General features: G+C 40.4%; 1 protein-coding gene across 13 annotated transcripts in view; it reads left to right on the forward strand.

Annotated features, from left to right (window-relative positions):
- The window catches only part of DTNA (dystrobrevin alpha), a 187066-nt gene that overhangs the window by 78597 nt on the left and 81191 nt on the right, over window positions 1-27278 (forward strand). For 11 of the 13 annotated variants that reach the window (XM_065627641.1, XM_065627642.1, XM_065627637.1 and 8 more), the window contains 2 exons: window positions 8309-8376; window positions 13098-13178. In XM_065627641.1, coding sequence (XP_065483713.1) covers window positions 8309-8376; window positions 13098-13178 — 149 coding nt within the window. Of the gene's footprint in view, window positions 1-8305; window positions 8377-13097; window positions 13179-27278 lie in introns of all 13 variants that reach the window. The other 2 variants (XM_065627633.1, XM_065627634.1) reach the window with 1 other exon arrangement.

A 27278-nucleotide genomic window follows, 5' to 3' on the forward strand; every position in this document is an offset into this window, starting at 1 on the left:
AAAATTATTATTGGTTGTCAGTTGAGTAATGGAAAAGTCTTCTTAATTGATAAGGTTTTTTAAAACTTCTCTGAATCAGTTGCTATTCAATTAATTGTTTGGGTGCCAAAACTTTTGATCAGGTAAGGTGACAAAAGCCAGCATCCTATCTATTAACTAATTTGTTTGACTACCCAACAATATTTAATTTGAGTGAAAGATTTTCGCAATACACGCAGAGGAGCTCAATAATTTCAACTGCCTAGGAATGCATCTTCTCCCACAGCTACCATTTGGTTTATTTAGATGTTTTTATAATTCTAAGGAGATGAAAGTACCTACTGTCCTACAGAAAATAATAATCAAATCCCTATGTACAAAAACTGACAACTTGTATTATTAAAATTGGCAGAATCCAGGAAATGCTTCCCAACATGGTTGTATCACTGACAGCTTACTCAAATGAATTTGGGTTTAATTATGGCAGCACAAGAAGAACTGAAAAGTCCCTTTGACTAAGTAAGAGTTTAATTATGTGTGAAATCCTGCAACCTCCTTTGTGTCTCTACAATGGCAAATAAAAAGACCTCAGAGAAGACCAGGGTACCAAAGTATCAGAGTATCAATTATGTGCTTCCTGTGATAAAATCCTTATCTCTTGAGTTTCATTACAGTTTTCCCTATGAATTATTCCTTGCTTAAGCAACTGAAAGAAGCAGAATTGCAAATTTGAGTGTTTAAAGGTGATCAATGCTTTATTGATCCTGTTTTTTAGAAAAAATAGTTTTTAAAAAAAACATATGTTGAAGGAAAAACTACCGTTTGGGGGAAATCCAGCTCCATGATGAAGGAGTGGCAAAACTCCATTAAAAAATTAATACATGAGACAAGCAGATTCTGTATCATCAGCTTTTGTGTCTGAGTTTTTGGGTTTTCTTCTGTTTCTGGAATGTGTTTTGAATATAACAAAAAAGAAGGACTGTTAGCGGAGGTTGTTTCTAACTACCCCTCAGCTGATCTGATGCTCTGAAACATCATGCATGAGTGTAAAGGAAATCAATATCTGCTTTATTTGTTTCAAAATATTTAATAAAATGAAGTATTATTTTAAGATAGCATTTGAATAGGACTTTGAAAAGCTGTATTTAAATCTGTACCAGTTAGCTAAAATCAATCCCTACTCTTTATCAGAACTGTTTATCAGAAGTGATGGCAATGACGCATGGGAGAGAAGTTTTTTGGAGCTGACCTAAATGATTTTTATTGGATAATTTTATGCTCTCAAAGGGTGAAAACATATCTGAAGCACTGAACGTTAGTTTTATTTGCATGTTTCATTCAGTAGACTAGTTTCTTGTAGTGCCAGGAAGGCTGACTCTAAAAGAGCATGGTTGGAAAAATATTTCTAAGCTACTCTTTTAAGACAGTTCTTATAGTTTGACATATATATTGTCAGTCTCAAGTACTATTTTTTTAAAATGTCTTTCATGTCTGAATTCTGTGTTATACAAGAGAAGTCCTCCTTTGTGTCGCACAGAAAAGCTGAAAATTATACTCTATAAGCACCCATAAAAAGCAGAAACCCAACGATTTTGGGATATATTTTGGCCCAGTTTAATAACAGTTTAAATTCCTAAACTTGATAATGCCCAGTGCACATGGAAAATGACTGATGGTCCCTTTGTTCCCTGAAGCCAAACAGTCACAGCATCCTCTGTCAAAGTTCTGGTTCTGTACAGTATTAAATAGGAAATTAGTCTATGTTGACTCTCATGTTTTCTGTCTTCAAATTGCCCTTTCTTTCTTTAGTGATGAACCTCTTCGCAGTTTGTTTTTCAGACCTCACAGATGAGATTTGCATAGCATTCAGACTTCCTTGAAGACTGAGCATTATGAAAATGAGTTGCAGTGGGTGCCTTATTAGGCATTTTTGACAGTTTTCTACTAAGGATACGAAGCTCACAAAAGGGGAACTGATGAAAAATCTCTTGGTAAATTCTTTCTTAAAAACAAGAGACAAATTTCACTAAAGAAATAAATCAAGAGAGAATTTCAAATTTTTTGTAATATTAAAATTGCAAAATATAACAAAAATAAGAGACAGACATACATGTTGGAGGTGAGCTTAGCAACAGCTTTTATTTTCCTCCTTCACTGTAAATGCTCATCTAGATAAAATGCAAACAAGCACTGTAAGAGCAATGCAATTATACCTTGCCTCAGGAAAGAGCAATGAACAATTTTATTTTAGTGCCAAAGATTAGTCCTGGAATGTAAAGCAGAGGGAGACCTATTAGGGACCTGCTTCATTAAAAGATGTGGAACAAGCCATTCATAAGGCACCAATAAATCCATTAAGGGGAAGAGGGCTCTGAAATGGCCTTTCGTGATTCTCGTTACTAACTTCAAGGATTGCTGAGGTTGGTGACTTTGCAAATATGGTTTTAGCTAGCAGTCACTTTTAACTCTCTATTCTCCAGTCTGAATTCACTTTGAAATAAACAGCCATAACTCTGCTCTAGTTAGCTGAGCGGCATCCACCTACCAGGGCTGAATTTCGAGAAAATGGGATACGAGGAAAAAATCTGGGGAAAATCTTCTCTCATATTGCTGTGAATCCTGCTTGCACGGCACTCCAAACCTACCTGTTAATACAGCTTTTGAGTTCTTCATGAAGTCACTGTAAGCTAGACCCCAGCAGGCTCTTCCATTTTCATAAATCAAAATCTCCGATGCAGGTAAATCCTGAAAAGGAATAGCAGTTTGTTATGTATGGAGGGCATTTTGATAAAAGCGTGCTGAGCAATGGAAGATAAGAAGCCTATGCAGCTGAAAAATGTTCCTGTTGTCTGCTCAAAGGTGGGTTTAACTATTGACCAGTTGCATAGAAAATAGCATCTGATTTGCCAACAGCATGAAAAATGGCCACTGAGAAACCAGCACATTTTTCTGCATCCTAATGCTTCCAATTCCCAGAGACACCATAGCGAATATCTAACATTTGACATTTCATGTAAGTTGAAGATTTCCTCACTAGGGAAATAGAGACTGCTCAGAATGAAGGATGCTTGAGCCTGGTTGATATTTTCTACCAAATGATGGTGCTCTTTCCAAAAGTGATCTCGAGATGCTCACTGTGGGTTTTACCACGCTTCTGGAGCAGAACTTCCAGCTAGAAGTTGCATCCCAGAACGCTCCCAAGCGCTTCGGCAAGCATGACTGGATAAGACTCAGGCAGAGACAAGTGTTTCTCTTTTTCCTCTCTGCCTGCTGCAATGAAAAAAAACAACTTTTATCCAGCCTGAAAGACCATTGGGAATGTCACCAGTCAGGATTCAGAGCCTCTTTTGTCAGTGGCTGAGGGAGCTGGGGCTGTTCAGCCTGGAGAAAAGGAGGCTGAGGGGAGACCTGATCGCTGTCTGCAACTGCCTGAAAGGAGGTTGTAGCGTGGAGGGGGTTGGTCTCTTCTCCCAGGTAGCAAGTGATAGGACAAGAGGAAATGGCCTCAAGTTGCACTAGCGGAGGTTCAGATTGGATATTAGGAAAAAATTCTTCACGGAAAGGGTTGTCAGGCATTGGAACAGGCTGCCCGGGGAAGTGGTGGAGTCACCATCCCTGGAGGGGTTTAAAAGACACATAGATGAGGTTCTCAGGGACATAGTTCAGTGTTGGACTTGGCAGTGCTAGGTTAATGGTTAGACTCAATAATCTTAAAGGGCTTTTCCAACCAAAATGATTCTGCGAAATTTTTTGTATCACAGTTAATGGATTTTAGCAGACAATTTTCCTTGCTGGTGCACTTCCCACCCCCCTGAGGCACTTCATCCATCACACATGAATGGGATGGGGATTTGTGGAAGTGTTAATGGGATGGCTTTTGTCAGAGCCATCAAACCGTGTGTATGTGTGTGTGCCAGGTTGGGAATCTTTTACAGTCTCTGGGGGAGTGTATGGAACTCTCCAGAGGGGAGCTCCTTTTCCAGGTGTACAGGCAATTACTTCTTTTGATGGTTTTTTTGAAGCTAATGATTTAATTGTGGCAGGCGGTGCTTTTACCGTGCATAGAGATAGAGCTCATAAGTCAAAGCAGCACAACAGGAAAGGAAAGAAAAATGAGGCGTTTAGTTCTCGCCTAATGTATATTATATGATATACCCTCCTAGATTTTATAAACAAATAAAGTATATTAAAAAATAGATGAACTATGCTTCTGACACATGGTAAGCATGAAAATGAAATTGTAATCAAAAGAGTTCAAATCAAACTAAATTATTTCTTTATTATTTTTCTACAAGCACTACTAACATCATAGAAGTTTTCAGCTTGGAACACTGGTAGAAATGAAGCATTAATGGTTTCTTTTTCAGAGGCTGGAAACCTTATGCTTGGAATGACTTCTGCTCTATAATGTCTGTAATGGATTGAAGTCTTAATACCTTGCTAATTAGTACCTTACTAATTAGCCCGTGACAAGAATTTTAATTAGATGCACAGGAGGTGTTCTCCCACCTGCAGTGGAGGAGCTAATTCCTGGGGAGAAAAGTGAAGGGAAAAAGATAGTTGAAGGAATCAATAGAAGACAAATATAATCTAAACCCTACTATGTGAAGAGTGTACATCAATTAATATTTTTCAAAATTATGTCTCTGATCATTTATTCTGTTTGTAAAGTACATTAAAGTTCACTTTGTGATTTGTGCTGTTCCCCTGTAGAACAAATTGTGCTTTTTCTTTTCTGTGACTTGACACGTGTTGTAAGCAAAATGAGAAATACTGGAACATGAGTGTAGTCAGTTCTGCTCATGGCCAGCCCCAGGGACTGAACGAGAGCATCCCAGGCTCAAAGTGTGAGTCTCTGTAATCAGAATTAAAGAGCTGAGCTCTGTACTTGTGAGCTGGATCAAGGTGAACAAGGCTGAAAAGGGAGATGCCCAACACCCATGACCCATGGCATTAGTTGAGCCTGGGCTGTAGCACATGCTAGAATTAAAAATGCATACAAAAAGCTTGGAAGACAGGGTTGAGTGAATTCTTATCAATGGCGACTCAAAAATAACAATATTGATGAGCATCGTGTGCCATTTTTCTTCTACCAGGAAAAGATGTGAAGGAGGGATAGAAGACATCTATCTGAAAATACTGCCACTGCTGATGTTCTCGTTAGTTTAATGGCATATATCCCATTGCAGTGGATTTTAGGATTGTCATTTGGGATGAAGGCTATTGTAAAATCTGCAAAATATCTAGTGCAGTAATACAAAGTTTCTTCCATCTCCAAGGAAGTCTGAGTTGTGCGTGTGTAAATACAAAGTTATTTGTCAGGCCTGGTAATCCCCATAAGCCCAAGTAGTGAAGAGGGTGATTGAGTTTCAGTAGATAATGGGACATTCTGAAAAATGATGATCAGGTCCAGGAAACATTTTATATAAGGAGATATAAACATCAATAAAAGTAAAGGGAAGATGAATTGCACAAAAGGGAAAACTGGTTAATGAAAGGACACTTTAAGAATTGGCTCTCTGAAGGAAGCAGAGAACTTGCTGTACAATTTGCATTATTTGAAAAATACCTTTTTTTCATTAATTTTGACTGGGAAAGTTCTTCAACGTGGTGAATAAGGTCACAGGTGAGCCATGTTCCAGTGGATGTGCTGTAGATATTTTAAAGCAGTAGCTAAGGAATATTTTTATCCAAGAGGCAGTATGAGAAGGGAGAATAAACTTGCACCCCTTTTGGTTTTGATTAAGTTTGCAGCAATCACTGTGAGACAAGTGGTTATTTCATGTATGTTAGAGAACATTGGTGGTATGAAAACAGCAAATTAATAAATGGAGAAAAATCTGTAAGATTTAAGTGTAAACTATATTAATATCAAGAAACTTAGAGAGGGTGATGTAATCCTTGTGCCAAAATCGAAATAACCCAATCTCAGTCCATTAATGTGAACAGTATGTAGTCTGAAAACCAGTTGCACATTGTTTGTAGAATAATTCTGAATGCAGAAGTCAGAGAAAATTATGATGGCCCGTGAACCACTTTACAAGTAATAGAAGTTAATCTAAAGTTGTATTTGCTCTGAAATATTCACTCAACTGCCCTACTTGGCAAAAGACACTATCTTTTCAAAGGGCTTTATTAACACACCTGTCTTACTTGATCTGGTTGTTCACCCTGGCAAATTTGTCTCCTGGTATAAGTTTGATTAGAAACAGAACAGAGTGGGGAACTCAAGCTGAGGCTAGTGGGCTTCCATAGATTTTTCATCTTTTATGGGCAGAGATTTAAGGCTGATCCAGGTACAACAGATATGATAATACTACTTACTGTCCAGTTAGGGTGCAGGTTGGTGTATCCTGTTTAGCAGGTGGGTGTGAGCCTTGCCTGACACCTCTAAGCAGGCGAGGCACCAACTACCCCCAGATCAGAGGCGGCGTGGCCACTTCTGTGGGGCGCTACACCGAAAGCTCGTATCTCTGCAGAGAGGTGGGATGTATTAGCTCAGAGTTGATGCCGTACTACACACATCTGTGTCACTCCTGGCCAAATGAGAGCATAAGGGTGAACTGGAGTACCCCTGCAAACAGGCTGCAGCCTCCCCCTTTGTCCGCTCCCTATTGGGACTGCTGCTCACATCACTAAGTGTACACCATAGACAGCACTTTAGCGGAGCCTTTGTCAATATTCTGAGGACTGAATACGCTCTTTGGAAAAGGCAGTTATGATGTACCAGCGCTTCATTTGAACAGCGCATTTTTGGAGGAGAAAAAAAAAAAAAACAACACAACAAAACACCTTTTATGTGCTTGCCTGCCTTTCTCTGAGCCACAAAGATGATGGAGTGGAGCATCTCCTGTATGAGGAAAGGCTGAGGGAGCTGGGTCTCTTGAGCTTGGAGGAGACTGAGGGGTGACCTTAGTAATGTTTATAAATATAAAATGTTTATATATATAAAGAGTGAGTGTCACGAGGATGGAGCCAGGCTCTTCTCGGTGACAACCAATGATAGCACAAGGGGCAATGGGTGCAGACTGGAACACAGGAGGTTCCACTTAAATATGAGAAGAAACTTCTTCTCAGTGAGTGTGCCAGAGCACTGAACAGGCTGCCCAGGGAGGTTGTGGAGTCTCCTTCTCTGGAGACATTCAAACCCTGTCTGGACGCCTTCTTGTGTAACCTCATCTGGGTGTTCCTGCTCTGGCGGGGGGATTGGACTAGATGATCTTCCAAGGTCCCTTCCAATCCCTGACATTCTGTGATTCTGTGAGAAAAAAAAGGAAACCTGTTTTCTATGCTAAATCCTTTAGTGATGATAGACTTCAGCATACAATACTTTTATGCTTCCTGTTATATACATATGTGGGTTTGCTCTGGGATACGGTGGAGTATTTTGGATTGCGGGCCTCTACAAAGCATGTCCTTTATATCCCAGGTGGTCCAATGTTATTTTACGCAGTCTAGTTGAGAGAAGAATGTAGATTACAGCACAGGTCAGAAGCCCTAGCCAGACTGACAGGGAGGAAAGGATATTGGTTTGCCAGAGTAATAACCCATAGGAAGTGGCAATGCTGCCGCTGGTTTCACGTTTTGAGTGCTGCTAAAGATGTTAATCTTTACTCTGAAGGCTTTAGTCTTCTATGGTTTGAATGCTGGCTGTGAATGAAGCTGTCGCTTTTCTCCATGCTCTGTCCAGCAGTAGCACTCTTCAAAATATTCTGAAGATTTTTATATCCGCAAACTGAAGGAAAATGTATTCAAACTTCTGAGCCTTTTACTGGAACTCATTTAATCAGAGACATACTGTCCTGATTTTAAATGAATTTTTGGAGTGTATTTGCTTGAGTAAATAGAGGGTATTATGTTGTGGAGTAGAGATTTAGTTGCTGTTGTGTTATTTTTTTCTGTTTCCTCCACCCAAAATTGGCTAGGAAGACATTTTCTAAACCATAAAATAATATCTGAATCTTTTATGATTTCTTCTCTCTTACATAATTTGAACTGAAGATTCCTTATTTAAGAAAACCTAAATTGAATTTCAGAGCTTGTGTTATGTAAGTCAGTTAGTTACATCAAGCAGAAAAACTGAACATTGCCTTTGGGGGAGAGAGAGAGGAAGAAAACAAATGCTTGGAAGCAAAGTCTGGGGAACGGAGGACAATTTGAAGACCAGCTTCTCTGCAAACCGTGCCACAGAGAGGCTGGCGAAAGGCACTGGGCACATGTGGAGCACCAGTCAGCCTCAAAGGTTCTCAGGGATCGATTATGGATGCTTATGTACGTATGTTCAGTCTAGGAACAACACTCGATATTTTCACATGATTTTGTCTTCCAGAATGATTGAAGATTGTGGGAAAAGAGGAAATACCATGGCAGAAAGAAGGCAGCTGTTTGCAGAAATGCGTAAGTACTTCCTAGAAATGTTTTGCTGTGATAGACCAAGCCGGTTGCAATGCAGTGTCAGGAAAATTTATGCAAGCTTTCCACCTCAAATAACTGATATCTCCATTTCACAAGAGGTTTAATGTTGTGAGACCAAGAGTAGAGGAAAATGGGCTGATTTGACCAAATGACGGGAGAGAGGGATTTTCTACACCAGATGTTGTGATTGTATTATTTTAATCAATAGCTTCTTGAGACAGAAATGCTGCAATACACAGGTAGCCATGAAGAGGGATATAGGTCTCCAAAAGACTACATCTTTTAGGAAGGGTGTCCGTAGTGGGTTGACCCCAGCCAGCTGCGGAGCACTCACAGAACCACTTGCTTAATCCTCAACGAGCCCCCAGTGGGATGGGAGAGAATACAGGGAAAGCAAAAGCAATAAAACTCATGAGTCGTGATAAAGACAGTTGAGTAAGTGAAGGGAAGAGCAAAAAAGAAATTAACAACAACAAAAGCCAACAAGTGATGCAAAAGTGGTCACTCACCTCCTCGCCAAAAGCAGAGCAATACCCAGCCAGTCTCCGAGCAATGTCCACCTTGGAAGACAAAATTTCCCATCCCCTTCTTTCCCTACTCCAGTTTTATTGCTGGGCATGACATTATATGGAATGGACTATCCTTTTGGCGAGGTGGGACCATCTGTTCCAGCTGTACCCTCTCCCAGCCTCTCGCCATCTCTCAGCTAATTCTCTGGAGGGGCACAGAGTAGGAAACAAAGGCCTGGATGCTGTGCCAGTGCTGTTCAGCAGCTAAAACATCGGTGTGTTATCAACGCTTCTGTAGCCACAAACCAAAACACAGCAGCATGCAGGCTGCCATAAAGAAAGTTAACTCCATCCCAGCCAAGAAACAGCACAGGGACTCATATACTACATACCCCACTTTGTTGTGAAGCTTTATGTTCCCTGCAGAATAGTATGTCAGAGATGCACTAGACTAGCAGTTCCTGCAGTTCTCTTGACAGTCATCTCTTATTTCTCTTACAAACAAACCACCATTTCTCCAGGAGGTTCTATTAGGTATGAAGTTTGAGACTGTCACCCTGTTAACAGATTCATCTAAGTTCTGTCCGTAATTACTCAGCTTCCTATTATTTGTCCCCTGCAATATAGTAAAATGTGACAGAACACGTCTGCTGTCTTCTGGAGGAGACTAAGATGGGCATTACTGGGACATGAGCTGTGCACACTGAAAGGCCAGGCCTGTGCTGGTAAATTAAATGTGCTGGGGACTGTTATCCAGGGGTAAGCCCAGGGCTGACCAGATGCCCTAAGTCTGCACTCCTGAGCTCTCCAAATTAAGGACTTCTCGTTCAGATGGCCTATGGAGAATGGTCTTGTGTTCAGTAGCTTTGTTGTGCCCGGTAATTATTTCAATATCAAACAAGGCTTGAGAGAATTATTAGAATTATAATAATAATAATTATTATTATATTTATAATATATATCTTATAATTACTATTAGAATTATTAAAATTATTGAGCTTGTATCAGCTACAGTCAATAGCACAACTTCCATTAACTTCAGTTAGTTTGAAATATTCCAAAAACGGAACATAATTGCTTAAAACTTTGCTGTGAGGATTTATGGTCTGTTCCCACAGTTTTGAAGGCTGTTTTGCTGTTGGGTTGTTTTGGAGGAGTTAAGCAGGTGTTGGGAAAGTTTACAATCAGCAGTTGAGGTGGAGGAGGGATTATTTTCCCATTTTGTACACAAATAGTTGTCGTCTGCTCTTTTTTTCTTTCACATTTTAGTATTTTTGCCATATTTACTTGAGACTGCTTTATCTCACATTTGCTTCCCTTTTCTATTTGCCTGCTTCCCTTTCTCTTCCTACTACACATGCACACAAAGAACTGAGTTCCAACAAGGTAAAAAGCGACAAAAATACTAAACTTTTGTGAAGAACTATGTGTGTTTTAGGCAAAGAAATGTCCAGATTGATATAAAGCGCTCAATTTTGCATTTGGAGAGTCCCTTGGATTCCTGTGTGTATAAAGGGTGTGCTTCACTGAAACAGAAGCTCGTCCTTCTGTCCTTGCATTCAGGTGCCCTCAGCTGTGTGCAAGCCCACACAGGCCATGTTTAGTAAAAAACCTGCTCCACACACCCTACGTATTGTGGGCCACGCAAAGCTTCTTAACATTATAACAAACTTAAGCTTCTTGTAAAAAAACTCCACAATATGCTGATGTTAGAGGAAAGAAATTCATAATATGGAGGGCTTTGCCAGTGTTCTGGGTTCTTGCAGTCACGTCTGCGAGTCTGTGATTAAAACTCCGTAATACTTTTAGAAAATGGGTCATGTTCCAGACTACACAAAAAAAAAAATCCAAGTTTTTCTGCCTTTTTAAATAGGAAATTTGTTCTGAAAAAAAAAAATATATATATATGGACTTGACTGTTACTTTAGATTTGGGCCACTATGTGAGTTTCCTTGTATTTGAAGAAGCTTAGTTTGACTTTTTTGTTTCCTTTCCTTCAGAACAAGCATCTTTCTAGTTCCAAATTACAAACCTTTGTGAATTAGTATTGTAATAAATATCATCTTCCGTAGCGCCCTGTACTTAAAGCTTAAATTGTGTCTTAATACCTCAAAATGCACCACTGGATGTCCAGTCATGGGGCTACCCTCAGTCTGACCTGACATGCCCAGGTAAATCCAGACTGATGACGAGATTTCAAAACGTACGTCATTGTTGTGCTGCCAGTACGTATTATCCAGCAAGAAAACAGCAGCCAAAGCGTGCCATGTATCCCTTTATTATTTTTGCAAACTGCCAGTGCGTTACATGAGGCGAGCATATGCAAAGGAAACAGAGTGTAGCTGCCAGTGGGCAGAAGGAAGGAGAGGCCACTGGCCATTCTGTAGGCAGATTATAAATTCACAGTCTCGTTTGCTGTGCTCAGTCAAAAAAGCAACATTACTGCGTACAAATTTGTTTATTTAGGATTAATACTGCAACCTAGGAAGCTCAATGAGCCAGACTCTCACTTTGCTTTGAATCTTTACATCTTATTAAAAGGCTGAAGTTTTATAAAGGAGCACTGGAAGCTTTTATTAGTAGCTTTCACTAAAGTTTAAAGAGGGGAAAAAGCTGAATTCATTTTACTCATTGATCCAGTTAAAAAGACTTAGTGTTACAAGCATTATCCTCCCTTTTACCAGTAAAGAAGTTTTCCAAAAGCTGTCAATGAGATACTAATGGACAAGAGAAAAACCTCTGTAATTTAACAATAAAGCGTATGATGAAAAAAAAAAAAATTAACTTTCCAGATCCGGTGTTAAGTAGTTATGGGTAGCTTCTCCCAGGAACATTTTCTATTAAGAGAGCCAGCTGGCAAAAGGGCGTAACTGGGAGCCCTGGGAAGATGGTGTCGGAGAATCGGTCAGAAAAAGAGCAGAGTCTGAGGAGAGGGGAGGTCAGAGCACATTTGAAAAATTTGGGTCGAAAGCATGGCAGATTGCTTAAGAAAGTGTGGGTGAACGGTGCCGACATGGCCGTATGGACAACAGGGCAGCTGCGTGGCCGTTCTAATAATGTCAAGGTGAATCTTAAAGAAAGCATTCGGCAAGCATGTGTAAAAGCAGAAAAGGGCCGTATTCCACTCCGCTTCTCTTACAGCCTGGTTGTACCTTCTTTGGGTATGTTTCATGCGGACAGTTCCTTCAGAAACTCTGTTTTTTGTAACTTGGTACCTTGCCCAACTGAATAGAACAGATTTTACTCCTGTTACAGGGCCAACCACAGCGCAAAATCAAATGCGCAAAAACTTAATTGAGTATATTTCCGTGAAATGTGTGGTGAAATTAATAAGCAGTCTTGCATTTTGTAGGCCATATTGTGGCTATGAGGCAACACTTCTTTATATAAGACATACCAGCCAAAGAGAACGATTTAAATCACGATCTCCTCATCTACGTTGAGAGGTTTGGGGAGGTGTTATGGGTAGCACACAGCAGCAGGAGGCCCGAAGACCCTGTGCCAGGTTCTGCCCCCATCCCGGTCCCTCTCTGCTGCACTTGTGTGTGAAGTCACCACCAGTGGGTTCATCCCCATCTCCTGGGCAGCTGCTTTGGAAATGTTGCCAGATCGCTAAGTTGGAGCGGCCAGGGCCAAGCCATGCGTGAAGCAGAGACCTGACCCTTTGAGGTCTCCGTTGCAGAGGATATACCTCCGCGAAATGGAGAAAGGCCTCACAGACTTTGCGGTATTTTTGTCCCCTTCTGCAGACTGCTATCAGTCTTTTCATTATGGCATGGTGTTGTTTCTAATTTGGTTTGCTGGCAATACCTTGTTCTGATCTGGCATGTCAGCCACAGATATTTGTTATGAGCTTTGTTGTTAAACATTAAAATTAGATGGAGGTTTTCCCTGCTGTTGGAGCCTGCCCAGAGTGTCTTTTAGCCTGCAGCTTGACCAGATTGCTCTTCAAAGTGACAGACACAGAGGGCTGACTACTCCTTGCCTTCCTTCATAAAAGTCTTTTAACACTGTAGCTCCTGCCGTTCCCTTTTTTTCTCCTCACCCTTCTCTACTCTCCCTGCAAAGGAGAGACCCTTGAAAATTATTAAACAGAGTCAGCTCATGCGTCCTCTTTGTTCTCTGGTTCCCCCGCTAGCAAATCACGCACAGGTCATATTGCATACAAATATCGCTGTTATTCTCTTCCACCAGGGGCTCAGGACCTGGATCGTATTCGTTTGTCCACCTACCGAACAGCATGCAAGCTTAGATTTGTTCAGAAGAAATGCAACTGTAAGTATGTCAGTGATTCTTCCGCATGCTGTTGTTATTACCTTTCCACTGCACTGTCTGGTCTGTCCTTCACAAATGGGGACTGTTTGATTTGACATTGCAAAGGGCGCTAATCAGAGTGCCTGGGCAGATTTTAAATATTAACGTCTTTATATAAGGAACTTGTCTCAAACATGCCAGTGATTCAGTCATATAAAGGTGAGTCATGATGCAGGCCACAGCTTTGTTTAATATGTATGTTAACTACATTCCTGGATTTTCTTGTAAAATAACATTTGGGGGTTCCAGCAAGATCCTGCAAATGAAATGCTTTCATAACAACTCCATGGAGAAGTGGTGGTTCCAGTCCTTGTCTGTTTGGGGTGCAGCGAAGTGTGTGCAATCTCAGTCAGCTCCCTTTGTGCCAGGCCAGCTAGAGACATCTCTTCTAAGAGGGTGATCTTGCTCATAATCTCTGCATGGCTGTCTTCCTCTGTCTAGGCTTCATTCTTAAAATGTTTCCCTCTTGATTAGTGACTTTCTTAACATTTCTTTTGAAATTCAGTCTTTCTTCCTTTACAGCTGCAGTTTCTGTTAGCACATGCATGAGAAAGGCTGTGAACTTTAAAAGGGAGATACATATAAAATCTGTAATGGATTGTATCCTTTCTTCTCCAACCAAAATACTTAGAATGACGGGGTTTGATTTATGTGTTTTACCAGACCTTCCCAAACTATGTTAAAAAAAAATAAAAACCTAACCAGGAGAACCCTTGCCAGCAGTAGCAGTAAGGAGAGGACTAATGCAGAGAAAACAAGTTTTTTAGTCATCACATCTAAACTAGCATGACAGTGTGGCTACACTTGTGCTACGCACAGTGATAAGTACTTTAAGAAATGCTCACTGTAGATAGAGATTAACCACCGGGGAGAGAGTTCCTAGTTTTGTGGCTACATGTATCTGCGTTATATAAATGTTTAGCTTATGCTGTCCAAATTTAGCGGAGAGGCCAAGCTGCGACAGAAAAGACTTTGGAGAGTATTGGGTTGTTAGCTACGGAGCTAGCCTTTCAATCACTTCTGCAGCACTTTTCTCATGTTTTTAAATATGAAGTATGAATGGAAAGATTAGTATCACATTATAAGCAGGCTGCCAGACACAAAGCCCAAGAGGGGTTTAGTACCTGCCCAGCAGCCGGCTTCTCCCATCCAGAAAGAAATGCGTTGAAAGACACTATTATGTTGCATTCAGCTGTTTGTTTGTTAGTTTGGTTTTAATTTTATGTTTAAGAAGCTAAAAGGTTCACTTCTTTTTTTTGTGGTAGCTGAATACAATAGTTTGAGGTGACAAAAGTATCCAATTAAGCTGACAGTGATAGCCAAGTCATAACACTAATTGCTTTGATAACCATATACAAAGCAAATGAAAAAGCCTAAGGGTGCAAGAGCCTCATTGTTAGGAGTGACCGGCTGGCTAAAAATACTAGTTGTTAATCTTAATTTTGTTCCTCTTATTTATCAACTGTGATCTGCTTTTGTGGACCTATTGGTTCTCTTCACAGAGAACCAACACACATGCCCTTCAGTTTTCGGTTTGCCAGCTTTTGTGCCAAGTCACTCATGGACAGTGCTTGCCTTCTGGTTGGAGAAGTGATTTGCTGATCTTAGGTCAAGAGTTACACTATATCAATCTCTTCTGAAGGAAAAAAATGGAGAGGACTTAAAACAAAAATGTCCTCCAAAGAATTAGGTTCTGGTGCAACGTAAGAAACAATGCTTGTTGATCTGGAGCGGGCTGAATTGCATGTGTCTTTTCACTGTCAAGTACAGTTTTCTTTCGGTTCTTTCTGGAAGACTGCTGCTCTCCCAGGTGACTTTCTCTTATTAGTGGGAAAAGAAGTAATTCATTCACGTGATGTGTTTTCAAGCAATGACTGTCCAAACCAGAGCTTCTAAACATAGAGCCACTGAACTGCACACTGCCCCAAAATGGTTAATATCAGACCTCCAGCTCGTATCAAGGACTTTTTTTTTTGCTACAGAAATTGCCGTTATGCATCACCCAAGAGTAAGTTCAGGAGGAAAAAAAAAAAAAAAAGCACATGGGGGAAAAAAAAAAACTTTCTGCTGCATCTGAGCTGTTTCATTTAGCTAAGGGATAGTATGAAAAGAAAAAGCTCAAAGGCATTCTGTCCACTCCCAGTGCATAGCACCTCCTGTCACTCAGGCCATCCTTGTCTTCTTTCAGCTGTGCTCTCCCGCCCTGCTCTGGCACATCGGCCCAGAATTACTAGGAGAAAATTGCTTGCAAAGAGTGTGTTTAAGGTCTTCTTTTAAAGAGCTGATTTAATAAATTTCAGGAAGCTGCTTTTGGCTCCAGGCTGAAGGTGCGTGAGGGTGGAAGCAGAGAGCTGCTCTGAGTGCCAGAAGTGGCTGTTCCAAGAAAAGCAGAGCAGAGGTTTTATCAACACCATCTTTTTTACCCAAAGGTGTCCATTAGCATAGACGGTCATGGAATATCATTTAACAGACCGCTATGCTTATCACAAGCAGGGCACTGTTTGTTTCTGCTGTTGCAAATGCAGACACAGACACAGGTTCATCTCCTCGCCTCCCTTTGTGAATTCTTCTCTTGCTACAAAAGGGCATTTTGCTGGAACCATCAGCAGCCGGCTGGGTTTTACTGGTGAAGAAGGCAGTGTGCAGTGGGCAAAGGTGCCTTCTTATTCTAAGAGCCATTCTCTCTTGCAGCATTTCTCCTTAACCTGGTTAAACTATCTGACCAAAGACCATAGAGGAGTCAACAGTTTACCAGCATTTAGCAGAATACTACTACATATGTGTTGCACTTCAAGTACTAACACAGCCAGTCAAATTAATTGCTCCATGGAATTATTTCATTTTCAGAAGAGGAAAGCTGCTTTAAAGATATTTTAGCAAACAGTCTTCAAAATTGCAAATATATGTCTTTCTGATAATTTTATAAAACTTTAGGAAAACTACTATGCATGTGAAAAGTATTTCTTTTATAAAAATCTCTCTGGGCATTTAAACCAACAGGCAGTTTAAATAAAATCAGCAAAGGGGGAAGAATAAATTATTTGTCAAACAGGATAGAATTGAATCCAGCCCAGCTTTATTCTTCAGAAAAGCAAGAAATTCTTCTTAAGAACTCAGAAAATGATAAGTGGATAAATTTGGAAAGGCTGTAATGTTATTTTTCAAAGACAAATTCCTTCAAATTTAAGCGTTCCCCTTTGCCTATGTTAATGCTACAAATAAATAAACATAACATTTACAAATTATTGTTGGCACACCTGTGAATCTGCTAAGTGGCCAAATGTGGGATGCAATATGTGACAAAAATCCCAAAAGCAAGAGATGCACAAAATTCTACATTCAGGAATCTTAAAGGCTGGGAAGCTTTGTTAGCATACCGTGAATATAAACTCATTTTATGCTTCTCTGTTTCTGCTGACAATTTCTAGAATTGGAAGTAATGAAAAGAGAAACACTGTAGGTAATGTAGGTACCTTCGAGGATGTGGTGGTTTTAGAAAGAGATGGTTGCAGGCTGCTTTCTTATTGCATTACAGAACTGTAGCAATAGACCTGTTGCAATAGCAGTAGTCTTCTCTTAGTCATAAATGCTAATACAAGATGTAGATTCCTTTTCTGTAAAAAAACAAAAGCAAAAACAAACCACCACCGACAAAAACTAAAGAAGTCTTGAGAAGATGTTGAGATTTGGGCACGAGTAATTCCAAATGAATGCCAAGAGTCCTGGACAGACCGAAGAGAAAACACTGCTGGTGGTTACATCATCTTCAGGATGTAAAGCAGGAATGTATGAGCTGACTGTGGCTGCTCTACTGGATCATGGTGTTGGATATAGTCTCGGAAATAGCAGCACCCTAATCATTCAAGGTTAAATTTCATTATTTGGGATAATAAAAGCAGATAGGAAGCAGGTGCAGAAACCTGATCAAACACGTGACATGTTTATTCCAGTCTGTACTGTACAAAATGTGCAAAATGCAAGTAGCTGACTTGTTCGTCATCTAAATTTTCCAAATGTGCTCTAAAGGTGGCCCTAAATAGTGCACACTGCAAGAATCAAGGAGGGAGATGGAAAAACTACAGGTGAGCACCGTGAGGTCTGCATCAGTCCTAGAACTTGAAAACCCTACAAACAGATGTTGCTCTGACAAAGTCAAACATAGGGTATTGTTCTTTACTTCACCTCCAGTGCCAATTGGAGCAGGTTTGGGAATATACATTCTCACCGTACAGACTCCTGCTCAGCTCCCCTTACTGCCAGGAAAATGCCATCTTGACAAGGTTGATTTACAGCTGTTTATCCGTAGCGTTCAAACACAGAAGCATAATAGGCTTTCGTAAAACGAAGCATGAAGGACCGATGACAGCAGTTGCACATGTCTCTCAACATTCACCAGTATTCAGAAACTACTGAAAAGCACTATTTATAATTATCCCCAGTGATCAGTGTGTGGTTGGTTTATTTTCATATTTGGTTTTCAGTGAATTTATTAAACCCAAACTGTTTATACAGAAAACCAAGATGAAATATCATGTTCACATGCAAATTCCCTCTGGGCTATGGTGGCAGCAGGAGTAGAACATAACAACATATAGTAATCAAAACCATTATACAATTAAACATCACTCACTAATATAGAACTGTACATCTGGAAATTACTGCTGTCCTTGATGAACTTTTCCTGAATGTGTTGTGAGATTATATGCTATGATTCTGGCTGCAAAAAGCAGATTTTGTTGATTTCCCCAGATCGGAATATATCATTGGTAGTTGACAGCTTGAATCTAAAGCCATGCTGGTGATAGTAATATGGGGCTTAATTAACACAGGCAAAGAGGGAGCTTGTTTCTCTGGCAGTTTAATCCCAGCACCTGAGGGTTTCAGCGTCTTTGTTTCTCTCTTCAATATTGTTCTGCGTGAGTGATTCGGTTTGAGTGGGGGTTTTTTTTTGCATTGTTTTGTCTTATCCGAGTTGTAGCGCAGCTGTTTGCACATAGGGAGCACGGCTGCCATGACTGTGATGGAGACCTTGTGAATGTCCAAGGCAGCCTCCTCCTCCTCCTCCTCTTCCTCCTCCTCCTGCTGCCTCCTCTGGGCTTCAGTAGTCACAGCTGAGGCGTGTAGGCATGTCAGCTTAATTTCCATACACACTTTTGGGTGCCTCCCTGATCTGATCTGCCTTTCTACATTTGTTTTAAGTTAGAATAATTTCTCGCCCTCTTGAAAGAGAATAATTTCCCGCTGAGAATGAATGGCAGTTATTGTAAACACACTATTTTTAGATTATTTTCTTAAAATTTTTCCTGCCTGTGCTCTTATACCCCCTGTAACGCTATAGCGAGCTGCTGAAACTGGTCTTGTCCTAGAAGCTGACAATTTGGGTATCAAATGATGAGGTCAGCCCATGTGGGCTACTGGCCTCTGTCAGCATGGCAAGCACATGTTAAAAATTATTTTATTAGACCTAAATAAAATTAGTAGGGTTTGAGTTTGGGGTTGGTTTGGTTGTTGTTTTTTGGGGGTTTGGTTTGGTTTGGTTTTTTTCTATACTGGGCTGACACTTAAAATATCATTTTATCCCATCCTATTCAACATGCCATTCACCACAAAATGAAACGTCACAGTATCTGGCACTTGTAGCAAAAGGAAAGGATATGAAAGTCTTGATTCCACACGGGAAATGGTGCTGTGCCCTTTGTGTTATGCAATGCCTGGGGAAGTCAACAGATCCAGGTTCAGCTTTCTCTTCTGCATGACAAAGTCTGTGCTGATCTTAAATATCCAAAAGAGTTCCCTAAACACAAAGCTAGAGGATATTCAAAAGTGTCACAGTCTGTCCTGTTGATGCTTAAGCACCAAGTCTTTCGTCTTTATACGTTAATTGATTTAGGAACTGACAACTGCTTCTCTTTACTTCAATGAGACCTCTTGCCACCACAGTATAAAGCCATTCTTTCTTTGCCTCAGCGAGTGTTTATTTTCTCTAAAGTGAAGCAGGGTGCAGAAGAAATGCTTGATGGTGGTATTGTCAGTGTGCAAGAATGAAGATCCCTGTCAGGGGAGGAAGCATTTGTTCTCAGCCCGGCCTTTTACATCTCAAGGACTGTATAGCCTCTGCAATTTTGTGCTTGCCCCTCATTCTTTTGTTCTCAGGATGACCATCAGAAACACAGCCACCAAATTATCATGATTACGGAATTGTTTAGAATAAAAAACTTAATCCGTCATCACTGTAGGTCTCCATGGTTAGTGCTCTGTTCTCATTGTTGGTTTTTATCATGTTTTTCATTCCATCTTGGAAGTAATAAAGCGCAGGGTAGATTCAGGCTGGGTCACAGAGCAATCAAGCTGAATGACAAGCCATGTTGCCTGCTCGGGAAGTGCAAAAGGTCTGCTTGGCTGCAATTTGAAACAATCTGCCTCTTGAATTTGTGATCATGGTGTTCTTGTATTCTTCTAAACCCCCAGTGATCAGTATTCTCTGAGATTTGCTTAAAAATCCTATAATTTGGAAAAAAAACCAAAAAAACCAAAAAACAACAAACATTTTGACTTCTTATTCTCTGTTGACCATCTTGGACACTCTATGATCTACTTAATATTGTTACATAAAGATAGAGGCTGGAAATATGTTCTTTGTGTTCTTTGTTTTCTATTTTAATGGAAGCTGAGTCTTATAGTTCACTTATAGTGAATTACATTATTCACATGGCTCCAAGAGATATAGCTTTAAAAAAAGCAAAAGCACTCTATCTTATAAGAGTCATGATACCATCGTGTAAGTTACTAATTCTGGTATCCTGCAGTACTTGAATAATGGAAAGAGAGATGAGTTAATGGCTTTTAAAACTTTTTTATTCCTTTGTCTTTACCAGTGACTTAGAGACGAAATGCTCCTGGAACTGCTAGTACTGTTCTATATGGGTTTCCAGGCAACTATGGGGAAAGGATGCATATATTATACATTCTGCATTATGCATCAATTATTTAATCAAAAGTTCAAAAGGGCTTGATTTAGCATATTCCCTGCAGACAAATCCTTCATAAGGATTTTAGTCTCTAAGTGTTCACTCACAGCACAATATGCTGGAAACGGGTTCAGATTTTCTTTTCCTTTTAACTGTAAAAGTTTATTAATATGCTTGACAGATCATCACAGCTGTTAGAGAGCTGACATATAGCCCGTATATTGGGCATATTCATTGAGGGACTTTTCTTCAATGTTAGCACGAGGTGGATTGTTACTCCATAAAGGGGTTGTGGTATCTCAGATGTCCCTGAGTATTTGCTCGTAAAGGCTACCACTGCAAGTCTGTCTCCTACAAGATTGATACAAGAACTATCAGTGGGCATTTGGAATTCATTTTACTGTCAAAAAGAGTCAACCAAACAAGGCTATGTATCTTAAACTCTCAGTTTTCATTTGCTTAGAGATTGATTTTTCAAATACACCCATGATTCCAAGTGGCTCCCGTTAAAAAATGAGTTGCAGAAATTTGTCAGCCGGTGTTATTTTGCCCTTTGCAGAGGAAATTGAATGGACTTCCTTTGAGTCAGAAGTTGACAGCCACGTAGACTAGGCCACGTCCCAAGTATACCGACATGCTGCCCTCTGCTACGCAGGTGGCTCAGCCCTGCCCTGATGCAGACAGCTTTGTAATTGGATCATCGCTGAAAATCTCTTCTTACTGACTTCCTGAACTCTACTGTAACTGCCATTCACTGCGCTGTTTCTGATGGCTTTTCTGATGCAGGTTTAAGGTTGGACAGTCCGTTCAGTTCCCCGCTGATGTCTCTGAACATCTGCTATGGGTAACAGGCATCAGTCACCTTTGGTCTGGCATGCTTTTGAGTAGTTACCCAAAACTGTCATAATTTGTGCATCTTATTTCACATTGGTCCTCCTAATGAACACTTCAGACAAAATAAAATAAATCATTACTAGCTTAGTACTCTTCTAGACTGTCTGAAAATCACAAAATATATGCAGACATATAGTCTCATACAAACAAACTGATACCTTGGTGATAACAGGATCACCGTATCTTCTAAGGGATGCTGCTTCTTCACATGAGAGCTTTTTCTTCTTTCACCCTCTCGTTTTTCCCCACAAACTGTAACTGTGTTTTTAAGTCTCTTTCATCATTTCCCTGTCCCTTCTTCAGCTTCATGTCATTATCTGTGGCATCTGCATTATCTTTGACTTCTCTGCAACCCTCATTCTCTCTTGGCTGCTGTCTCCTGTTATCCTCTAAATTCCAAGCACCTTTCTTCAGGCAAACCCTCTCTTACATTTGAGTCTTTCTTCCCTTTCCCTGGGTTGTTCTGGTCTGTCCCGTTCAGGTATTTTGCTGGGTGTCACTTGAGCACCACCATGATATGCCAGAGCATTAAGCATATTGCACTCACATAAATGACAGCACTTGCATGCCTGTCCCATGTTGGTCATTCGCTAGTTTTTGACCGTATAACAACATATTTATGTGAAAAAGAGGGGGGAAAAAAAAAAAGCAAGAAGTCATCCTTGGAGCAGGTGTCAGTGAGCTTGGTGATCATGGTCCTTTGTTCCTAGGGAGCTTCAGTCAATTGTCTTGAACCAGCCCTGCCTCTGTCCTGGACTCAATGCAGTAAATCTTGAGGAGTTATACATGAGTTCAGTCCATACGTGCTTTCTGTAGAAAGTAAAGGACTGTTTTGATGTCCTTGCAGAAAATTGTTTTCCTGAGAAGCTGCAGTATTTTGCCCTGTGTGCTGCAGCATGCATTCAAAGCGTCCTTCTCCAGTGCATCTGCTGAGTTGGAATTTTTGCTGAGGATTTTTCCTTTTTCCTGGTTTTGATGCTGTCACTCAGCTCTGGAGGACGAGCAGGCATGATGCAGATTTCTTCCACCATAACCGCCCAGTCTGCAGCATCTTCCTGCTGAAACAGTGATCTCTGCTGCAGCCTCCCAGAGATGGTCCCAATGGTCTCCAGCCTTTCCTTGTCCCCTTTCAGTATCCGTTTCCAGTAACTTTCACAAATAAAACTGCAAGGGTGCTGGCTGTCCTTGTTCTCAGCAAGTGTGGGCTTCTTCAGGTTGAAGTAGTAGTCCACAGAAGGACAGTCAGACATAATTTTTACTGTAATTCTCTCCTTCTAGAATTCTCTCCTCCCGTAATTTCCAAAGAGTGGGGGTTTTTTTCCCATGTTCATTTGTTTTCAGAGTTATATCAAAAGTCAGTCCATGTACCTCTAACAGTCTAGATCAACTTCGTAACACCCAGAATGTTCAAAGAGAAGCTTAACTGTTATCTCATATTTTTACCCACCAGCTGCACCCAGGGGCATTTTCTGTAAGTCTTGGTGGAAAATACCATACGGTGTGTATGCTAGGACAAATTGTGAGAACAGAAGACATTGGCCATAAAAATAATTTCCTGCTTTTATGAGTGTGAAGAGACTGCACAATATAATGTCCTCAGTGTGCATTGTTATTAATATAGTTCTGGGATTCTATACAAGGAACATTCAGCTTCTTGGCGTTAATGTTTGTGATATACAGTGGCTTTACAGATGCCGTTTTCTGTGTGCTGAATTAAGGCATTGCTAGGCTGAATTCAGGCTGAATTATATGTGTGATATGGTTGTTGGCTGCAATGGATTTCTAGCAGGATATTTGCAAGCAGTCTTTGGCCCTTTACTGTACAAAGTGTGGGCTAATTCCAGGAGAAGTTCTGTGTATGCTCAACCTTTTCTTCAGTTCACGTGGATGGATAGATGAATGTCTCCTTTCCTGACAGAAAGTAAATTGAAAGTAACTTTGTTGAACTCAATGACATTACTATGGCACGAAGGAAGGAATGAATCAGTGTCGGTGTATATTGTTTGAGCAGGTTGAACTCAATTTCTGATAAATGAAGCCAACACTAGTATCATACTGCATCTCTTGTAAAGGTGCTGATCTTCCCCGAGTTTAATTTTCCACCTTTCATTCATCTATATTTTGCCCCGAAACTCTTATTTTGTCTTGGATTTGTAGGATAGCTTTAAGGATTGTATGTGTAAAATAAAGGATGACAGATAAGTGGCCGTGTACATTGAGACTCTTACTCCATCTAGGGGCCCTGACAACATCATTGAAGAGCTTCTGTCGCATAGAGGAAGGACAGATGTGTGGGACTTCACCTAAATCCCATTTATCTGTCATTTCACATTCTTCACTCTTGTTTCCCTTCTCATTGTTGTTGATTGTTGAGCTATGTTTGTGTCAGATGGAGCTTTTCTCCTTTTCTTGACCTATTCCTCATACCTGTTTCCTCAAGAGAGGTGACATTTTAGTGCATGGGATTGCAGGTTGCTGCCATGGGAGCCACTGCAGCTGCCTCCTGGTACTGGTGTTCTGGTTACTGGGCAAATCAGCCGGGAACTGGAGCAAGACATTGCTTTAAATGGGACTCATGGCAGGAGGGCGAATGTGGAACGATTGTGTCAACACAAAGCCAGAGTTTAGTCAAATATTCTCTACAGTTTGTCTGAATGAGATAGGCTCTACTCGAATGAATTTGATGTGAAAAATATTGGATCTTCCAGGTGCCAGGATCTATCTCTTCCTATCTCAAAGCTGATTGTAGCTCAGATCCCAAAAGATTTTTTGGCAAATAAATCCTGTTGTTTTCAAATGTAATAGGTGTTTAAATACCTGTGAAAGTTTGACTCTGTGGCAGTAATTGGCTCCTCCATTACCAATCTCAGCAAAAGGTTAAATAATATTAGAGTCTGAACTGTCCTTATGACTTCAGGCGTAAGATGCTTTTTCACCAAAGTCCCAGGTGTCACATGAATGTCTTACTTCATAGTAATGCTGTCATTCTCTCAACAGCTGAGGCTGATATTAAGATTTTGTCCCAGAAATGCTCTGGATTGACCCAAACTCTTCAGAAGGGAGGAGCATATGCCATCACTCTTTAGTGTGTCTCTTGGGTTCTTGAACTGAGAAGTGGAATACTGGCATCAGGCAGTTTACCCAAGTGTTAAGTTAAGCTTAAATATTTCTCTAATTATTTTTAATAGATGGAAACGTTATGGCCCAAATTCAATCCACATTGCATAAGAAATTATTTAAGTTAATAGAATAAAGATCAGCTTAAGAATATGCATATATGTAAAATATTAATTTTTATATAAAAGGAAATACACAATTCCTATTTCATTAGTATTCTGTACCTTATGTTGCTGATTACAGTCTTGCCAACCCTAAATGATTTTAAAAGATTACAGTAGAAAAAATAACCATGGGTCAAACTGTGAAAAACAGGAGATAAGCCAAGGAGCTTTTTTGTCTTGAAGCAGTTTTAAATAAGTGATCATTCTTTTTCATTGACCTTTGTGATATGACTGAACCTTAAATGTTAAGATTGTAATCTCAACTTTTTTTCTATAGCCATGAGGGAAGATATTGTTATAAAGAACAGTTAAATCGCATATTCTCATTGTCACAAGCCTCCAGTATCAGGGATTTCAAAGAAAACAGCAGTTAACATGAGAATGGGGATAACACCCTATATCTTTTCAGCTGGTAACACATACTAACTACTTCGCATGAATTTAAAATATAAATAACCCCATTTGTTAACGTTTACATTCACTTTACGCTTGGTTATGCTGGAAACAGTGCCAAAGCAAGCCATAGTCCTCTTGTGGCACAGGGAGTTTTTAGTGGGGGTAAGGGGAACTGGCAGTGGTTGCATAAAAGGAGAAAAAATGAAGTTATTTAAGAGAAATATGTAGTATTAGACTTGGCATTCAAAGAAACACACTTCTAGCGGAGATTTTATCACTGTAATACGGACATTCAACACGAAAATGTTCTGCCATTTCCAACTCATGGCTTTATTGTCGTTTGCCTATCACGTGTGATCACCTGTATAGGACACCCACAACACCAGATCTCCCAGCAGATAATCTTTATTCCACCAAATACATAGCCATGGCCCTTTTCTGGAGACAGCGGTGGGGATGCACACCCTTCGATTTGTGTTAGCTCGCCTGACATTGCGCCAGTAGAGAGTTAAAATATAACAGCAAACGTGTGCTGCCTTTACTAAAATACACCCAGTAGTGCCATCCTGTGGTCAGGATCACAGCTACCAGGAAGCTTGTGCACCTGTTTCCTAAAACCTGTTTTTGACTTGGATTGCTACACACAATCTGAGTTGTGCCAGGCTCTAAAATTATGGTTTTCTTCTCATATGTTCAGTCATTTCTGAACTTCTGGTTTAATCTCCTAGATGGGAGGGCTGGAATGTGGCTTTTTCTTTTCTCTGCAAATTTTTTTTTTAAAGTCTCCATAATTCAGTTTCTGTCACCAGATTTACAGCAGAGATGGCACTTTGAAAATCAACTCCATATACAACCTTGGAGACTTTTTTGCCACCTTTTGGGAGTGCAGGAGCTTTTTCCTACTCTGTTGTTTGCTGTAGTATAGTACAGAAGTGTTATATTTGATTAAAAATTTGAAATGCTGTAATTTTACCGATTGAAATACGAACTCAGGTGTAAGGTAAATTAACATTTTAAGAAAATTGAGAGAGCTGTTGTGTGTCATACATATTCCCTCATCAAGTTTTGTTACCCAATGTATTCTTTGGCTAATTTAAGGCTTACACTTGCAAATCTCCTTTGAAGGAACTATTTAGTGAGACTGAGGCCTGATCACATAATGCCTCAAATAAAGCCTTTCTCATTAAAGTACTATTACGGTGGGATAGCAAGAATAGTAGAGATGTATAATCTAGGAATACCATTGCCTGTTTGGGGGAGGGAGATTTGTAAAGTTTCTGGCTATGGAATACATATAGCAACAGGTCTGCTATTTAAACCTGGGTCTTTAATTCATAAATATGTTTAGGAATAATATGTATAATCAATGGATTTAAGCTATGTAACTTATTAGCAACAGTGCAGAGTTTTAATTGAGTGGTCTTTCCTGATTATCATCAAAATATTAAGCCTAGAGTGAGATTTTTTCATTATTTTATACATGACATACTTCATTCGACATTTCAGATAAATTATTACGAAACACGTTTAAGAAAAGGAAACACTTTCCCAGCGCCTGAGTGACAAGTAGATGACAACGGTTTCCCAGCCCAGCACTGCAGGGTGCATCACCCGCCATTCCCTTTTGCAGAATCAATTGTCCTTAGTGCTGCTCCTTGGGGAGCCTGATGGCCTCTTCTGCCACCCACAGAGAGCCCTTCAGGCTTCAGTTAAATATAGGTGAGACAAAATGAGCAGGAACTGACAGCAGGAGGAAAAGGAACCTTTATTATAAATCAAATTAATGTAAAAGGGAAGAATTTTACTGGAGATCTTTACATACTCTTACACCTTGGTGGATTTGTCAGGTACCATATTAAAAATAAGAAGACCACATTTCTGCGTATCGTTATCCTAATTGTTATTCCTCATGAGTAGCACTTGGCCAAGTTGACAGACAGTTCCAACAGGCCACATTTGTTTAATGTGCTGTAGTGATCCGAATCTCAGAAGGTTTTAGAATAATTCATTTTTCCATCTGAGCAGAACAGTATGTGAGGATACAAGGATGCACGCCTGGGCGCACAGACAGGAGAACCTTTAAAACTTTTCCCCAAAATTTTCAGTGCCTCAGTCATACACTTCACGTCCTGCGGATTTCCAGACACCCAGCAGCCAGGTTTGGCAGCCGCTCAGAAATGTCTCCTGTGCACACGACATGCGGCTGGCCGGCACGTGCCCAGAGGACCCAGCTCCTGATGGCTGGGACATCGCTTGTCCCACGTGGTACCACACGGACAGGAGATCTGCATGAATTCGGTGAGTCCGAACGCAGCCGACTGACTCCATGTGCACAGCAGTTCAGAAGAAAGATGCTTGCTGGTCTGAACATTTAGTTTCATATCCAGGCATTCCTCACTCTGGGTGTCCATCCTTGCGGTGGGCAGGTGGAAGCACATAACCTTACTCCAGCTTTCAGCTGAGCCAGTGCGTACTGCACACCTGCGCACTCTCACAGCACAGGCAAAGAGGTGAGGAGGAGG

This window comes from Caloenas nicobarica, chromosome 2, assembly GCF_036013445.1.
Source record: "Caloenas nicobarica isolate bCalNic1 chromosome 2, bCalNic1.hap1, whole genome shotgun sequence".
Taxonomy (NCBI): domain Eukaryota; kingdom Metazoa; phylum Chordata; class Aves; order Columbiformes; family Columbidae; genus Caloenas; species Caloenas nicobarica.